Source organism: Protomyctophum parallelum (assembly GCF_964188405.1).
Source record: "Protomyctophum parallelum genome assembly, chromosome: 22".
NCBI lineage: Eukaryota > Metazoa > Chordata > Actinopteri > Myctophiformes > Myctophidae > Protomyctophum > Protomyctophum parallelum.
This window is the reverse complement of record NC_139714.1, coordinates 14279036-14297683: the sequence shown is the minus strand read 5'-3', so window position 1 is coordinate 14297683 and position 18648 is coordinate 14279036. Positions and strand designations below refer to the sequence as shown.

At 42.3% G+C, this 18648-nt stretch overlaps 1 protein-coding gene across 1 annotated transcript in view; it reads right to left on the bottom strand.

Annotated features, from left to right (window-relative positions):
* gramd4a (GRAM domain containing 4a) overlaps positions 1-13993 on the bottom strand; it is a 52967-nt gene extending 38974 nt beyond the window's left edge. The window contains exon 1 of the mRNA XM_083758239.1: positions 13879-13993. Coding sequence (XP_083614365.1) covers positions 13879-13978 — 100 coding nt within the window. The 5' untranslated portion in view covers positions 13979-13993. The remainder of the gene's footprint in view (positions 1-13878) is intronic.
* Between the last annotated feature and the right edge of the window lie 4655 nt (positions 13994-18648).

Here is an 18648-nt window from a genome sequence, read left to right as displayed (position 1 = left end):
GCATCCTGTCCAGCTGACCTTGCAAAGTCACTCTGAAGGTGGTTCAGCTTTCAACATGGCTTTCATCCCTATTCTGGGCATGTCATTTAGAGGTTGAAAACGTCCACATTCTTTCTAATTTCTAATAATAAATACAAATATTTAATATATAAAATTGTAGTATAAGGAAGTATAAAATAGGGCTTAATGTAGTTGATCTTTTTTTGTTGTTTTTGTCACTTTCCTAAGTCAATAACTCAAAGAGTCTCCTTGAGTCTCCTTGAGTGGGCTTAGGAATGGGATAAGAACAAAAAATCTCCATGAATTCAAGACTCCGGTGGTTCAACAAGGTCGACTATAGTGGATTTACTAGTCGACTAGTCGACTGTTGCCTGTCTAAGTGCCAGGGACGTCATCCCGTATCTAAATACGCTATGCACTGGATGCCATGCCCGTATAGACGTATAAAAAAAATATATATATATATATTTTTTTTTGCATATTACATATTTTTAAAAGCCCTCTTTTTTTTATAATGGGAGGTCTGGCACTCAGCACTAAAACTGGTGACCACTAGGTGGCACTGAAGGAGTTGCCCTAATGTTTGATACGTGTGTATGACTATGAGGCCTTAGGATTTAGAAGACATTTTGAAGCATCGGCCTCATGTCTTAATGGGTTAACGTCTGACTGTACCACGTGCCGTTTACATTTCTGGCTAATAACGTATTCAATAAAAAATAATGAATAAAAGTGAAAATGCACTGATGCGTGTTTATCAAACAGACAGTGATAAATGGGCAGGGGAAACAAACGGCCATCATAAATGTCACGTCGGCAGGCCTCCAGCATGAGCTATTATAGTTAGCTTATCAATAATAAGAGACCAGCTGTGCTCTCATGAACACCAGGGATGGATCCACGCTACCAACTGGACCGGACTGCCTGGCCCACACTAGCCCAAAAGGCGTTTCATTCAATTCATGAAAAAATATTGTGCCATTTCAATTTAAAAATGTCTTACATCTTCCCCACCGGGAAGATGTATAAAGCATTCGTCCTATACTCCTCCCGCCAAAAACTCCCGAACACGGACTAATTGTGTTCTTATGGAGTCTATATGAACACAAGCGTCTATAGACTCAACAAAGCCGGATGGACCACGGTGGATTCAAACCCACAACTTCCGCTGTGGTCAGCAGGCACTTACTGCGCCGCCCGAGCAGTAAGATATTTGTATATATGGTGAAGTGAGACGGAGCCAAAGTTCCAAGGGGTAGTAGGGGGATGTTCTGCATTGTTTATGTTCTCATTTAATTAAACCATTAATTTATCTTGTATTTTTGTAATGTACTGTAGTGTAGTGTGTGAAGTCCTGTACCCATTGGTTACATTTCCCATTCTAAGAACCCTTCTCTCTATGGTTTTCTTTAAATAGTAATCGAGTAATCAAAAAAAAGCACCATCTCCGTCATGAAGCCAGCCAGGTATGCAGTGCACTCAATAATGCAATTTCCCTGTCACACAAATGTCCTTGAAGATGAAGCTTTGTGGAAAGGAGATGCTTCTCGGCCTGTCTCCCTCCGGAGCAACAGCTATTTTAAGTTTTATTTGTGATCACGAGGGAAGATTACATCTGTCCCTGTCGGGTTGAGACCTCATATGTCCAAAAGTGTTACTTTTCAGGATTACAAATTCAAACGCATCAAAAGTAGCAGATCCACAAGCCCGAAACGCAGGATGAGGATGTGCTACTTTTGATGCTTTGGTGTGACACTGTACTTAAGACCAAGTAGGGTGTACGTAAAAAAGACAAAACGTTAGAGGAATGGAATAGAGGTTTCTGCTCGCCTGCAAGTTCAGCAACAATATCGTCTCTGTCAGGTGGAATTGGAAACCTCATAATTCTAAAACTGTTACATTTCAGGATTCAAATTCCAAAGCATCAAAAGTAACAGATCCACAACGTATCTTCTACTTTTGTATGACGCTGTAGCGTGATCAAGCCGGCCGTTGATTTACGGGAAAAACAAAATAAAAGTTAGAATAGGGACATACAAGGTGCCCCGACAGCAACGAGACCTGCCCCCTGTGGAAGTACCATGAGTCATCGGCACAAAACGCCAGATAACTTTTGAGAGGAGGCGGCGGCGTCCCTCTGATGGAAACATCACATCAGTGCCAAGAGAGAGCGATGTTGGTTTTGGGGATGTTAATAAATCACATGCAGCTCTTGTATTCAGCAAGCAAATTCCCCCATGAAGAGGGAGTCGCCTGAAATAGCAGCACAGTGGAATTTGCAAACACATGCTTGAGTCAACAGGAGTGTGTGATCAGTGGGCAACGGCCCTCTCTGCTCCATAATACATGTCCAGTCTAATTAAACCGTACATTGCAGGGCGGCCACTACGATCCCACAGTGCTGGTTACCTCACAGTGAAAATGTTGAATAAGAATAAAACATTTGGTCCAGACACCTTGGCTGGCAATCCAGTCTGGCAGTGTGCCGTGGGCTATACTCCCGATCCAGACGGCCTTTACTGCATGTCACCCCCCCATCTCTCCCCATTTTCCTGTCAGCCTACTGTCTGTCCCTCTATACAAATATATAAAAAAAGAAAGGCGAAAGCCACGAAAGAAAACATAAAATAAAAATAAAAAAAACATTTGGGGGCAGAGCATTCAATATACAGTTTGCAAATTACAATTCAGGCATTTAGCATTCGCTCTGAATCCAGAGCGATTTACAGTAAGCCAGGTAAACACAAGGTAATACATCAAATGCATATAGAAATAGTAATCTATTGTCATAGATTGTCATATTGTCATAGATTGTCATAGATTGTCTATTGTCATCTAAAAAGTATATATTATACGATTTAAACTACAGGATGCCAGGTCTACAAAAGAACCTATCATCAGTCTAAAAAGTATTATTATATGTTTTAAACTACAGGATGCCAGGTCTACAAAAGAACCTATCATCAGTCTAAAAAGTATTATTATATGTTTTAAACTACAGGATGCCAGGTCTACAAATGAACCTATCATCAGTCTAAAAAGTATTATTATATGTTTTAAACTACAGGATGCCAGGTCTACAAATGAACCTATCATCAGTCTAAAAAGTATTATTATATGTTTTAAACTACAGGATGCCAGGTCTACAAATGAACCTGTCATCGGTCTACATGACATGCTATCTAACTTAGATGTTAGCCTTTGCATAAGCCTGCAAGGTCGTCAAGGGTCAAGTGCTATGGGCTAAGGTGGAGTCTGAAGAGATGAGTCTTCAGTTTACATCCATCTCTGCTCTCCCTCCACTTGTTAGAGAAGCCGACTCTTTGAGCGTTTTTAAATCTAGGTTAAAAACCCATATTTCTTTCCCCTTGCATTACGCTTTATGGATTTTGCTGTTGTGTCCCCTCTTCTTACCCTGTGGTTCTTTTTTTGTTGATTTGTACATTGATTGATCATACATGCTGCCACATTTACAATGTATTCTTTACTATGGTGTTTTGTAATTACAATGTAGGCTTTTAGCAGACACACTTAAGCCAGAGCGATTTACAGTAATCAAGGTAAACTGAGGTAATACATAGATATAGTAATCTAGGATCATAGATAAACCAAGAACCTATAATCAGTCTAAACAGTGTAGTATCAAAAAATCAATAATCTGTACATTGAAACTATACACACACTATAGGATATCAGGTCTACAAATGAACCTGGTATCTGTCTACAACTGTACATAACTCATCCATGAGTTCATCAACATCCCGGCTCGACTACACTGACAACAGTACTCACATTTTTAACTTGCATATAGATACTCTGTCACAAGTCAAAGTCTGTGACTGAAAATGTACTTGAGTAAAAGTACAAAAGTATCAGCATCAAAATACTTAAAAGTATACCAAAAGTAAAAGTACTCCTTATGCAGAATGTCCCATTTCACAAGTTTTCAGATAATCTGTTAAAAATAGCCGATCTACATGCTTGCATCGCGACACGTTGCGAGCTTGCAGATCTGGTATTTTCAAATAGCCAAATGATATGTAGGGCTGAAGTTGTTAATGTATACTTTGTAATAAACATCGAAACCTACAAAGTAATGTGTAACAAAAGTTTTCAATGAATTGTAGTGGAGTAAAAAGTACAATATTTGCCTCTGAGACTTAGTGGAGTAAAAGTATTGAAAAATGGAAATACTAAAGTGCCCCTAAAGTGTACTTGAGTACAATACTTGAGTGAATATACTTGGCTACTTTCCACCACTGTGTATTCATCAGTGGGTCAGCTACATGTAGCTTAACTTGCCCAACACTGATCTTTTAGTTATTTAATCATTTATTTGATGGGGTTTTTTCCAGTAAGCATTGAGGCTCGAATACCTGCACCGTTGCACGTATAGTGGAGTAAGCAATGGGTCTATTAAAGTTAATATGGGCCGATTAGCTATGATTCATTGTTACCTAGCTGACACAACACTGTTCATCACATCCTGTCTCTCGGCTACACTGCCAACAGGCATGGCACCATCTCTAAATTCCACCACAAACGTCAAGCATGTTCAGAACTCTGCTGCCCGCCTGCTCACCTGTACCCATTGGAGAGACAGTCCAACAGCAATGGTTCCCAAACCCATTCCCAAACTGGTCCCCAAATGATTGTGTGGGGTCCCGAGATGATTAGCATAATGTATAATAACATGGTTTTCTCACTCAACAGTAAAGGCACCAACATACAGTATAAGTGTATAGGGTATTCTAAATTGACAATTTAAGGGATTTCAAAGACCCCTTTTAATACGAAATTGACCAAATTCGACCAAAGAAATTGCGGAAATAGACGATCTATATAATAGACGGTCCATTTGGTTCAATTTGTGCACTCTCAGATCTACCTTACAGATCTATAAGGGTCCATTTGGTTCCTTACAATCAACAATTACGATCAACCATGATGAACCATCAACAATAAACGTCTGGATTAAGCATACAAATCAAATGGACCATTTCACTAACACTTTAACCAGACACTATTGCACCTCTCTGAACACGAGCCCTGTGTCACCAGAACCCAGTCCCCATGTTCACCTGCATTCTACCAGATGTCATTTAACCCATTCTGATCGGGCACCCATTTTGGTGTTGGCATCATGTTATGCTTTAGCTATTTAAAAATAGCAGATCTACAAGCTCATATCGCGCCACCGAGTGGCGCGATACGAGCTTGTAGGTCTGCTATTTTTGAAAAATCGAAGAACGACTGACATTTTTAGAATCTGATCTCAGGTCAGAATGGGTTCATCAGACCAGCGTGTGTCCAGTGGAAACCTCGTATGAATCTGATCTCAGGTCAGAATGGGTTAAGGTCTAAATTAGTCACTGAACACAAAGAGACAATCGTAAGGACACCAGGTGTAGAAAACATTTGTCTTGGTAGAATAGAAAACCAGCAGTACTAGAGGTCCTGGTAGGAGATAAAACCAGCAGTACTAGAGGTCCTGGTAGGAGATAAAACCAGCAGTACTAGAGGTCCTGGTATGAGATAAAACCAGCAGCACTAGAGGTCCTGGTAGGAGATAAAACCAGCAGTACTAGAGGTCCTGGTAGGAGATAAAACCAGCAATACTAGAGGTCCTGGTAGGAGATAAAACCAGCAGCACTAGAGGTCCTGGTATGAGATAAAACCAGCAGTACTAGAGGTCCTGGTATGAGATAAAACCAGCAGTACTAGAGGTCCTGGTAGGAGATAAAACCAGCAGTACTAGAGGTCCTGGTAGGCGATAAAACCAGCAGTACTAGAGGTCAGCATTCAGCAGTCTCTTGCCACAGGTTTAGACAATTTGTATGTCTTAGCAGCAGCAACATTTTTAAATGTTGCACAATATCACAACTTTCATTCACTTTGTTTGTTTGTCATGTTTATTTCGATTATGCCAATAAAAATAGAAACTATTCTTTGCATTTTATAATTACAGGGAAGAACAATAAAAATAAATAACTTAAAATAAGAAAACGAAACAAAGAAAAAGACAGAAAAAATCTCATCAGCATATCCGAATTTACATACTCCCACCCCTCTGTAATTAAACAATTACTCGCTGTGCTTCAACTTAAACATTATCAAAATTAATCTCTTCAATTTTATATAAGAAAAAACGCATATACATAAGAATATGCAACACATATAAATAGTATAAACATATATCAATTCAATACACATATCCATATCATACATATCAAAAATATCCATTCAACTCAAAAAGCATTTGTACAATTTGTAAAACAAGTGCTGAAAGCGCGATGTGTTTGTGTGTGTGTGTGTGTGTGTGTGACGTGTGTGTGTTCTATCACTGTGAACTAGGACAGCCTGCACTGTATTGATCAGTCAGTCGCTACAGAGTGAACACTCAGCAGCTGATCCTCACCACGCACCTCGCATGCACGCACTGGCATTAATCACAGATTTCCTCGACCCACACAGGGATACAATTTTAATTTATGCTTGGTTGCGCGTGGGTGTCGCGCTCCGAAAATAGCCGATCTATGTCGCACAGCAGTGACGCGTTGTGTGGGCTTCTAGTTCTGCTATTTTCGCCATGCAGCTCCAGTAAGAACTAGGTCTCCGCCAGGTCAGATAGGTTGTTGTGGGCCAATCAGGATGGAATATGAAGACTATAGCACGGATCCGTCTTGATCACCAGCCAATCAGGATGGAATATGAAGACTATAGCACGGATCCGTCTTGATCACTTGACTGTATAGATTTTGGATAAAATCTGAAGTAAATAAAACATTTTTTTTTTAATATTTAGAAAAAACATTTTGAAATATTTAAGCCAATCTACAAAATAAGTCAATCTATAAGGTAGCTCACAACTGTCAATGTAGATCGGCTATTTTCAAATGTAAAAAGGTTTAGGCATAATGGGTAACTAACTAAAAGATAGTTGCCCGATTATTTGGCTGCCACATGTGGCCACCAGCGATATCGCTTAGCTCCTTCTTTCTCCAGAAACGTTAATACTGTAATCGCGATGCAGTGAAAAATCTGAAATAAGCCCTGAACCTCGCGGATCTGATCATCACAGGCAGCGGCGTCAGACGGCTGCACACCGCACAGACTTATAGACTGGTGAGGACAGTCCTAGAGACCTCTAAGTGCCTACAATCACCCCAAGAACACACAAGGCAGGTGGAGCCTCCTGTTGGCTCTGGCATAAGAGAAAGGACAATAGCTGGAAGCCTGGATGAGAGATTTGCAGTGATTTGACCAATCACTGCTGACCCGCCAACTGGAGAGTGTTGTGGTTAAGGGTCGAAACACTCTAAGAAGGTTGGGGACCACCTGATGACCTCTCTTCCAGGCCAAGGCTTTATCCATTATAGATGGATTATAATTCCATCTTTGATGTATTGACAAACACTTTCAAAGTCGGCTGTTAATTCCTTGTGTCTGTTAATCGAAGGCTACAGTTTTAAATGCTTCACCCGAGAGGGAGAGGAAAAGGTAGCATTATTGCCCGTCTTATAAAAAAAGAGCTGTCCATGTGTGTGTGTGTATGTGTGTGTTCCACACCATGCATTTCCTTATAAAAAATACGTCCTGTGGCTATGCACACGCACACACACACTGCAATGCAGCTTTTCAAGTTAAATCCATTGTGTGCATGTGTTGCGTGTGAGTGAGTGACCTTGGTAAATGCACCATATCACTAACAATGTCACACAGATTTGGAGGTTTGTCAGAAACCTCTTATGAACTGGATTGTCCCCGTCAGGCAGCAACATGTTTTTCGAAGGAACACATTCTCTGTGTTTTGTTGGGAGGAGTTTAAAGACTCCATGCATGCATCCATCCATTCAGCTTCAACCTCTAATCCGGAACCGGGTTGCTCAAGACATCCCTTTCCCATGAAGCAACATTAGCCACTTCCTGCTGGGGAACCCTGAGGTGTTCCAAAGCCAGTCTGGTGATATACGGTAATCCCCCATCTGGTCCTTGGTCTGCCACGGGGTCTCCTCCCAGTGGAGATATACTGTAGGGAGATATACTGTTTTTCACAGTGCCTTACCCCTTATGCCTACATTTCTTTGCCTATTTAAATTAGATTGTTTGTGCACAAGCAAAAATCTGTCCATGCGTGTCACAATCATCAGGTTTGGGGAGTACACTATACTGTTTATTATATGATGTATGTCTATCCGTCCATCCATTTAGTGACACAGAGAGAGAGAGAGAGACATTGATTGCTAATCTGATTAGTGGGAACCAGAATAACAGAGAGTGAAGGAAAGCTCTGATTACTGCCATTGCGTGTGTGTGTGTGTGTGTGTGTGTGTGTGTGTGTGTGTGTGTGTGTGTGTGTGTGTGTGTGTGTGTGTGTGTGTGTGCTTGTGTGACTGTGTGTGCCTGTGTGTGTGTGTGCGTGTGCTCTTGCCTTCGGAGATGTGGTTACAAATAACCAATTAAGAGCCCTTAGAATAGCCAAAGTTAATCTCAGCATGCACACGGATACACACATGGTTGGGGCACACACACACACACACACACACACACACACACACACACTCCAGAGTTCATGTTGTATGGCCTACTGCTGTGAGTCTAATGGTGTTACAACACCCATAGGTGGTTGTTTTCTACCATTTCACTTGACCCGTCTCTCCCCCTAGGGGCCTGGCAGCAAATAACTGAATCTTTTGATCTACCGTAAATGCCTAAATGGAACATTATTGACAGACAGACAGACAGACAGACAGACAGACAGACAGACAGACAGACAGAATTTAAGGAAGGCTTAAGAATGTAACGCCTAAAAGCAGAGTTCCTATATCTTTCTACTCTAGAGTCATTTGTTGGGACAGGTCTGATGGAAATACAGTTTGATGATCTCCTGCCATGAGTGGAGAGGACAGCAACAGCGTCACGTAGGGTAATCGTTATGCTAATGTATGAGTCCCATCTGCAGGCTCACAACGTGTCGTGATGCTTGTGGATCGGCTGTTTTTGCCAAGCAACACCAGCTGTATTCACTCGCGGGTCGAGGAGATCCCCACGAGTGAAAGATAATATTATTATCTTTAATTGCAAAACCGACAATCTGCAGTTCATAAAGGCGGATTGAGCCATGCAGGGCGAGCCATATGCTTCAGTTTTAAGCCTGAAAAACGCTGTGCCCCTAAGACAGACAGATACTAGATATTATGGCCTTTCTTTGGTAAAAAGTCAATTGAACCTAAACATGCCATCCATGTTTTGAGCATGACATGAGTGAAACGTAAAAAGAAAAATGCTCAAAATGAGCCAATCTACAAGCTCACAATGTGTCACGATGCGAGCAGCATAACACATTTGATTCCTTTAACGGAGTCAATTAAAAGCCAATCATTGTCTGCCTTTGTCGGAATTATCTGTGAATAAAAGGTACTTTATCGCTATGAAGCGGTTTATCTATTTTTAACACTGGCCCGGTTGCTGGGCAACAGCTTGCATACCCCCAGCACCAGGAAACGTGCGTGCACAGCCCATAGTCCTGCCATTTAAAATAGGATTTCCCCTCCAGCACCAGGAAACGTGCGTGCACAGCCCATAGTCCTGCCATTTAAAATAGGATTTCCCCCCCAGCACCAGGAAACGTGCGTGCACAGCCCATAGTCCTGCCATTTAAAATAGGATTTCCCCCCCAGCACCAGGAAACGTGCGTGCACAGCCCATAGTCCTGCTATTTAAAATAGGATTTCCCCTCGCCGTTTTCTCTGAAACTATACGAGCGATGTCCGTGGTTTTGATCATCCAGAAGGTGTTCGGATCTGACTTGTGATTTTTCATCGCATCACGATTGAAATATTAATGTTTCTGGTGAAACAATGGAGGTCTGCAAGTCGGGAAAACGGAAGTGAATCTGCCCAATTCTGGCTGACCCAAGCTAACTATGGTCATACGGTGGCAGTTAACTTGTTAAAGGAAAACTTTAGTATTTTTCAACCAAGGTTCATGTTTCAGGTTGTTATTAGAGAAAGTAAAAGATGTGTGTAAACTTTTCTTCATTTGCTGCTTTCTTTCGTTTTAGGGATTTTAGCTGTTTTTGACAGGGGGGCAGGGGCATTCGAGCATGGGGCTAAATATGTATTTTTGTACAAGATTTTATAGCGATTTATTGTTTTATTATTTATTCACCAAAGATCACGAGATCTACTGAATGTGTCAAACTGACATATATTTATTGAGCCTATAACACAGTGTTGCTTCCCCCCAGTAGGCTACCTTCACATTCAGTAGATCCTGTGAATTTCTGTGGCCAGATGTAATTTCCTGGGGTCTAGTAGGACTATAGTAAATAATAAAAAAATAAATTGCCATCATATTTTGTAAAGAAATACATATTTAGCCCCATGCTCGAATGCCCCCGCCCCCCTGTCAAAAACCGCTAAAATCCCTAAAACGAAAGAAAGCAGCAAATGAACCTAAAACCTAAAACATGAACCTTGGTTGAAAAAAACTAAAATTGTCCTTTAAGTGGATTCACCAATCAATCAATCAACTTTTACTGTATCTATCTGCATATGTTATTGTAAATACAGAGTAAATAACCCCCATTCCCATTATTTCCATGAATTCCCCTTACATTCCTGTCAACCACTAAGCATCTATACTATACTTTGCATCTATACTTTGTAAACAAACTCTCAGTTGCCCTTGATCCGCTACACCAAATGTCTTCACTGAATAGAGCAGATCTGGAAACCAAATGTCTTCACTGAATAGAGCAGATCTGCAAACCAAATGTCTTCACTGAATAGAGCAGATCCGCTACACCAAATGTCTTCACTGAATATAGCAGATCTGGAAACCAAATGTCTTCACTGAATAGAGCAGATCTGGAAACCAAATGTCTTCACTGAATAGAGCAGATCTGCAAACCAAATGTCTTCACTGAATAGAGCAAATCTGCAAACCAAATGTCTTCACTGAATAGAGCAGATCTGCAAACCAACTGTCTTCACTGAATAGAGCAGATCTGGAAACCAAATGTCTTCACTGAATAGAGCAGATCTGCAAACCCATAACACATCTAGGCATGGCACAATTATTACATAATCGCCTCATCGCAATTATTTGAGAAAATGACAATCATTTTTTAACGTTGAAGAAATATTCATACATATTAAAAAATTGCAGAACAAGCCGATCTTGTAGATCAGCTAGTTCCACTATAACTTTCAATGAAAGTATGAAATAATGTATATGTCAGGCATTTCTTTGTATATTTAAGTTATTTGTCATATCTGTCTTGTGCAGTTGTTGACTAAGCATAAAAGGCAAACAGAAATGTCACATTTGGAATATATGAATAATATGTTCCAAGCAGATCCAAGCAGTGAACGATGCAATGCTACTCTTATGCAACAATACCTAAAGTATTATGTACATACGACAGCTACTTTTTGTCCCTCGCGGCTAATCGCATTGGGCCTGTCACGACTATGGTCACTATGGTGAACACTTCAGATATTCAAATGATCCACAAAAACGGCTGTATTGTAGCTTAACACAGACGCACGCGCACATACACGCGTACACACTCACACACACACAGGTCAAGGTATTACAAACAACACAACAAGGCCAGGAAAAGGCACGGGACCACAGGCCTACAACATGACAATAAACCACGTAATCTCAAAACCAGGGGTCTTCAAAAGGGGGTCCTCAGAGTCACTACAAGGGGGCCACCAATTGTGCGATAGGATTGATATATATATATATATTTTACAATAACCTGCACTTTAACCCCTGCATTCCTATTTGCAGGGGTTTGGTTTGGTGTAGAGTGGAAAAAAGAGCAGACCAAGTACGAGCCTATGGTTACGTTTACTAAGTGTTGGTGGTTTAAAATGTTATACTGATGGAAGTGCTGGCAAACAAGTCTATGAAATGAAAGTTTAATCTGCAACACAATTTTGTATGTAGTGGGGGTCCTTGTTTTATCTCTCTCTCAGCTATGGGGTACTTGACCTGAAAAACGTTGAAGCCTCCTGCTCTAAATAACACAAGACTGTGCTAACCACATGGACAATCTGTTTAAGCCCTGCACAACAGCCATGCACAGCAGCCATGTTGGAAATAAATCGGGTCTCTGGATACTTCCTTCACAGGTGCAGTGATGCTAATGAAGGCTCTGTCTGTTCCTTTCTGGCCAAACAGAGTCAGGGTGCTGATATTGTGCATGTTGGCTCACTGGAAATACTCTCAAAGTGTCATTGAGGGGGTCCCAAATGACCCCTTATGGGAGTCTTCATCAGTATCATTGGTAACACCTGTGAAGAAAGTAAGGAAAACGGCTGCTGTGCACTAGAGCCTACTGGCACAGCTTAGCCATCGTATGTCACTGTCCATGGTGCTGAATAACTCTGAGTCATCATTATTCACTGATTCAACGCAGAGGACAGAGATACTATGACTTTGACTACTACATGCACAGAGAGATCTGTATTAGATAAACTACGTAGACACACCTACATGGTGGGGGGTAGAGGACATAAGGAGTGCAGTGAGATACATTTATAGGAAGGGTAACGTCAACAGTACAGTTTGTGCAGTCAACGATCCAAAATTAAGTGGGTGACAGACAATGTTATCACAAGGAAAGAAGAGATTGCCTACCTGGAATGTATCTTACATAACCTTTCCAGTGATAAAATGGCAACAAAGGTAATCAAGAAAGTCAACCAAAGAATATGATTTTTGGGCATAGGATCTCCTCGCTACAGACCTCTCAAAACAAACTAGCTCGACCTAGGGTGGGATGGCTTAGGGTGGAGGACAGAGTACATAGCAACTTCCAATGGGCCTGGTTTTCAAAATACTCAAGGGACCAGTGCCCATGTACTTCAAAAGAGTGAGTGACGCCCATGGGCAGAGGGTGCTCCACTGATTTCATTCGCTCCCGATTCGGCACAATGCATTGGGATGAATACATTTTACCATTATGCCACACCACCCAGCCATCAAAAAGTGTGACCTCCTTCAAAAGTGACATAAAAGAGCACCTTTTGCTGTACATATACTTTTACTGGTCCTAGCATTGATGATTTCGTGTATAGTATATCTTTGTGTGTCTTGGGAAATTGAATAATCTACATAGGGACACAATGGAAACAAACCCTCAGGCTTTTTGTGTTGTCCTTTTAGCATCATTGTATAGCTGTACCTCTGTACTTTTCGCATACAGTTTATTGCGATGTCATATATGGTCACGCCTCGTGACATCACGCTTCCATAGATGGTCACGCCTCGTGACATCACGCCTCCATAAATGGTCGCGCCTCATGACATCACGCCTCGTGACACGTCACGCTACCATATATTATGGCCATCAACATATGAAGATCACGACACTGACCTCATCTAACCCTGGATAACCATACATGGAGAAGACTGGATCATCACCTAGATCTGCATATACCGTATGGAGCCGGCCAACAACTCTACATCTGACCTTAAACATCAAACCCCTATTTCACCATATATGGAGCTGACCTGTTCTGACATTCCATATGTTGATCCACCCCCACCCGTCCTTCCTGTTCTGACATTCAATATGTTGATCTGACCTCATCAAACCCTGTACACTCAAGACACGCTCCATATATGGCCAGGACAAAATTCATTCCATATGTTGATCTGACCCCCGCATGCCAAAGCACCAAAGCTCGCCCAGCAGTCTGACGTCACTCAGGGTGTCCTACTGGTTAAGCAATCAATCAATCAATCCAGAGCAACTTCATAATGAAACTGACAGGAAATACCTGAATGAATTGAAGGTGTGTGTGTGTGTGTGTGTGTGTGTGTGTGTGCGTGTGTGCACACCACGCATGCACTCACGTAAGAAGTGTTTCTCCAGTAAGGCAATTTCCAGGTGACCCTTGACCTCGTTGAGCCGCTCCGACTCCGCCCTCTGGAAGTCCTGCAAGGCGGCGGCCATGATGGGAGACACCGAGCCCGCCTACACACACACACACAAAAACTTAACAAGATTGCAAATATTCATATAGCACTACAAGTATGCCTTGGACAGAAACACTGCCAGTGCAGACAGACAATAGGAACACACACACACACACACACACACACACACACACACACACACACACACACACACACACACACACACACACACACACACACACACACACACACACACACACACACACACACACACACACACACACACACACACACACACACAGCCATGACTCACACTATAGCGTCTTCCGGCGGTCTGAAGAAAGAAGGGATGAGGATGCAAAAAAAGAGAAAAGGAGAGAGAGAATCAGTCGACGAAGAAGGAGACAGGAAAATCCTCCTCCTCCCAAACCCTCCCCCCCTGCCTGCCTCCGGTGCTACAATCTGGCTACGCACACAGGACGCACATACTGACACAGACACACACCGCGAACGAACGAACATGTGTTATCGGTGAGGTTTAGCAGCGGCACCGAGCTGAGACGAGTCTGTCCGCACGATGCGACGATGGAGGGAAGAACCGCCCAAGAGGAGAGAACGAGAGGAGACAGAGACTCAGTGTGTGTGTGTGTGTGTGTGTGTGTGTACTGCAGGGTCTAGCATCACCTCTCTATACTACAGTTAAAGGGGTGTCCCTTTAAGAGAGTCCTTCCGTGCGTGAGCGCGCACACACAGAAGTTTGCATTATTATACTTGTGAGGACCACAACATTTTTGGCCGGGTGTTGAAAATAGCCAAACGATAGCCAAAAAACCCCCAAAAACACAATTGTAGATCTGCTATTTTTCAGCGTGTGACATTTCCGCACAATGTAAAAAAAGGGAAAACTCTCCACCCCCTAATCCTAACCCTATAACCAACCTGTATCTTTTTCTAATTGGAAACCTATCTTTGTCTCCACCAGGCCGAAGGCATGGGGAGAGAGTATGTTTTGCACTCTGTCCGTGTGTGTGTGTGTGTCCGTCCGTCTGTCCTTCCTTCTTTCCGTCCGTCCGTCACCAGCTAATCTCCGGCACCGTTGGACCGATCCATGCCAAACTTTGCACACACACTCCCTGGATGCCAACGATGAACCTCTGCCCCAAATATTCCTCAACAGCCTGTTATAGTGCCACCATGAGGCCGATTTAGGCAAAACACATTTCTGTAGATTACTCGTACACATTTTATCCATACATCACACAATTCGGTATACACTATCTCCATAGTCATGTGATCAACACGGATCTGCATCATTTCCCATCCTGATTGGCTAAGATTGGCTTCCAAAGCTCACATGATTGGTCCGTTTCGAACAAAATGCCACAAATCACAAACACAGTGTGCAATTTCCGTGAAATTATACACGCAGATTTGCACTAGGCCAAGGACGACAAGCCACTAATTTTTTATCAAAATCAGCCTCACAGTGGCACTATAACAGGGCAATTCCTGTTTTTACCTATAATTGCATCGATCTGTATACAACTTATGTATGCGCACTCCCTAGAGGCCATGGAAAAACATTTTCCCTGCATCCCTCCACATCTGCCAGATATTTAGCCACTATGAGGCCGATTTCTGCAAAACACATTGTTTATGTTAGTTGCACAGATTGGCTAAGATTGCCTTCCAAAGTTTTCAGGGGTGGCCCGTTTTGTACAAAATGCTGCACATGTCCTGCTCATCCAGAATTCTATCCTCAGAGATCTGGCTCTGCATTTCCTCAACAAAATGAAGAAAATTGTTGCAAAAAACAAATGAACAAAAAAACATGTTTCTATTACTCCTAAACATTTTGCCAAACATCACACACACTCCTATCCTCCTGGTGGAGATCTGTGCCCAGAAGGGCACTTTTTCTAGTTAGAAATCTTTTCTTCAACCATAAAAACATTTTCTTCCTTGTGAAGACCAGAATAAAACGATCCTCCTCACAACGTTTATTTCTCAAATTCGACTATACTTGTGGGGACGTGTGGGGCACACACACACACACACACACACACCTCAGTTCTCACAAGCCAGTAACCATGCACGGGTGAAACCACTGATCGTAAACCTCAGACGCAGTACAAAAAATGGACGGATAACAGAAGCTAGCACGCACTCTCAGTGTAGCACTGAAGTCAGACAGGGGACAGTAACAACAGTACACATGCACTAGTGTGGGCACTTCCATGCACCACGAAGGCATCACTGCAGCAGGGGGCGGAGCATCATTGGACCCGAACAGGACAGCACAGGTTGCCGGCCAATCAGATCATCAGGCCTGGAGGGTTTCTTTCTTTCAAAAGACAAACAGGATGTAAAGGTCCACAGCAAGACTTTATTTTATTTTATGTCCTCCCCACACACACATTGCTGTGTGTCGTCACTGCTGTTGTATCCTATACCTGTGAGTGGTCCTTGAGGGAGTTCCAGGTGGTCTCCAGCTAATTGATGGAAAGTTGGTAACCAAAGAAATGCACCAGTGATTTCACTTAATTCAAATATCACTTATTTTTTTGTTTTGTTGTGATAATCCTCCCTACTATAGAGTGTGCTGACCATATAAGGAGTTCCACCCTGTCCCCAGTGAGCCCCTGGGGTCAAAAAACCTTAAAGGACCTATAACATAAAATTCAACTTTCTGTTTTTGGGGCTCCCATATGCGTTTTCTATCCCCACAAATAACCAATTTTGAACAATCAGGCTTTCATACCATATAGGTGCTTTAATGGAAATTGCTCTCAGGAACAGCTCAACTGATTTTGGTCTCATCGTGATGTCATCAATGTCACCCTACTTTGTATAATTCCTCCTCTTCTTTAGTCTTCAGTTCCAAATTTGCATTTCCACTTTGTTTACAATGTCCACCATTGTTGATTTTCCAAGTTGGCATGTAATGGAAACAAGCCTGGTTTTATCTAGCATCAGTATTATAATGACTCAAATATTAAATAATCTGCATATCAGCACCCCCACCACCTCAGGACATTGTGGTACTGCATCTAAAACTGCTTTCAAAGTCCAGGAAGAAATGACAAGGACTGGTTATATCAGAGTGGTGATTGAGGCTCAAAACATTAGAAATAACTTTGAGGGACATAGACAATATGATCTTAAATATTAAAAGCAGTTTTAAAATCCATGTTATTTGCGCTTTAAGTTTCGTTTTTGGCTAGGTGGCCAAGTCTTCATCCAATCAGGATGAGATGGGCCCTTCCGCCAATCATGATTGAGCAGAGGTGGACCTTGGTGTGTGTGCCGTTGGCCTGTTGCGCGTCCTCCCACTAGAGCGTGTGCATGTGCACATCTTGTTACCGGGGCGGACCGGGGGTTTGTCCAAATCACTGAATGCTCCTTTAACTCTTGAGAGCGTAAAATTTAAAATTAAAAGAAATTACCCTCCCAAGAGTTAAATTATTGTTAAACATCTGCATTACTTAATTCACAAATCACAAGAAGTCTACACAATTAGAGAATGCAGACCAGGAAATGTGGCTCGTTTGCCCAGACTTTTGTTTTTCTTGTGAAAACGAAAGACCTGCGGTCTCCGAGGACACAGCAACAGTGATAACTAATAGGACTATAATCCTGTGAGCATCCACACTGTTATAGTGCAACATCACCCCATGAGCTGTCTCACGCTGCTGGTATGAAATACTTGCCTTGGCTGCAGCTTTCATTACACAGTAGCTGGAGTTGGTTGGGGTCATAGACTGTAAAAAATATGGACAAAGCGTTCCCCGGGTCTAACATGAACGTAAAATGAAGCCTGTAATGATATGCTAATTCCTGATGTAAGTCGCCATCTTTTGGTACCAGCTGGCCATTGGCTGGCTCCGTTTTGTACCAGCTGGTCATTGGCTGCCCAGACAACGAGGCGGGACTTCCCCCCTTCTTCTCCGTTTTATTTTGACTCGAGTGGGAGGAGAAGACTCTTGAGTGGGAGGGGAATCCCGATCATAGACTGTAACGGTAGCCACGCCCCTCAGAACATACGCGACTTTATGGTCATTTTTTTAATTAATGGGACCATAATTTTCCAAAAAGAATATTATGACATTAGAAATGAGACTTTAAACTAGTGACTGGAAGAAGAAAGTATTCATGACCATGTTTATTAAGGTAATACAGTCTAGGTGAAGTTGGGCCAAAATACATGGGCCTCTATGGAGCTATGGGGCTTTTTGGGTCCAGTCCAGCGCCACAACAGGCCATTATATGAACTACCGATTTCAAATGAGGCTTCACGAAATATCTGGCTGACTGCCCCCCTGGTTGGGGTTCATCCTTTGTATAGACTGGATCATGACGCAAACAACTAGCAATAGCAGAACCGGCATACAGTGGAGCCTGACCGAACAGCTGGAAGACCTGGATTTTGCTGATGATCTAGCACTCCTATCACACACGCACCAACAGCTTGAGAAAGCAGCTGCTTCGCTTGGGCTCAAAATCAACGCATCAAAAACAAAGGTAATGAGAATAAACGATAAAAACAACTCCCCAATAATGATTGACCAACTACAGGAGGTATAGCCAGCTTTACGTATCTAGGAAGCATAATTGCTGTGGACGGAGGAACGGAGGAGGATGTCAATGCCAGAATCGGATCACATTCAACAACAAATCTGGAAAGCAAAAAACATATATCAAGCAAGA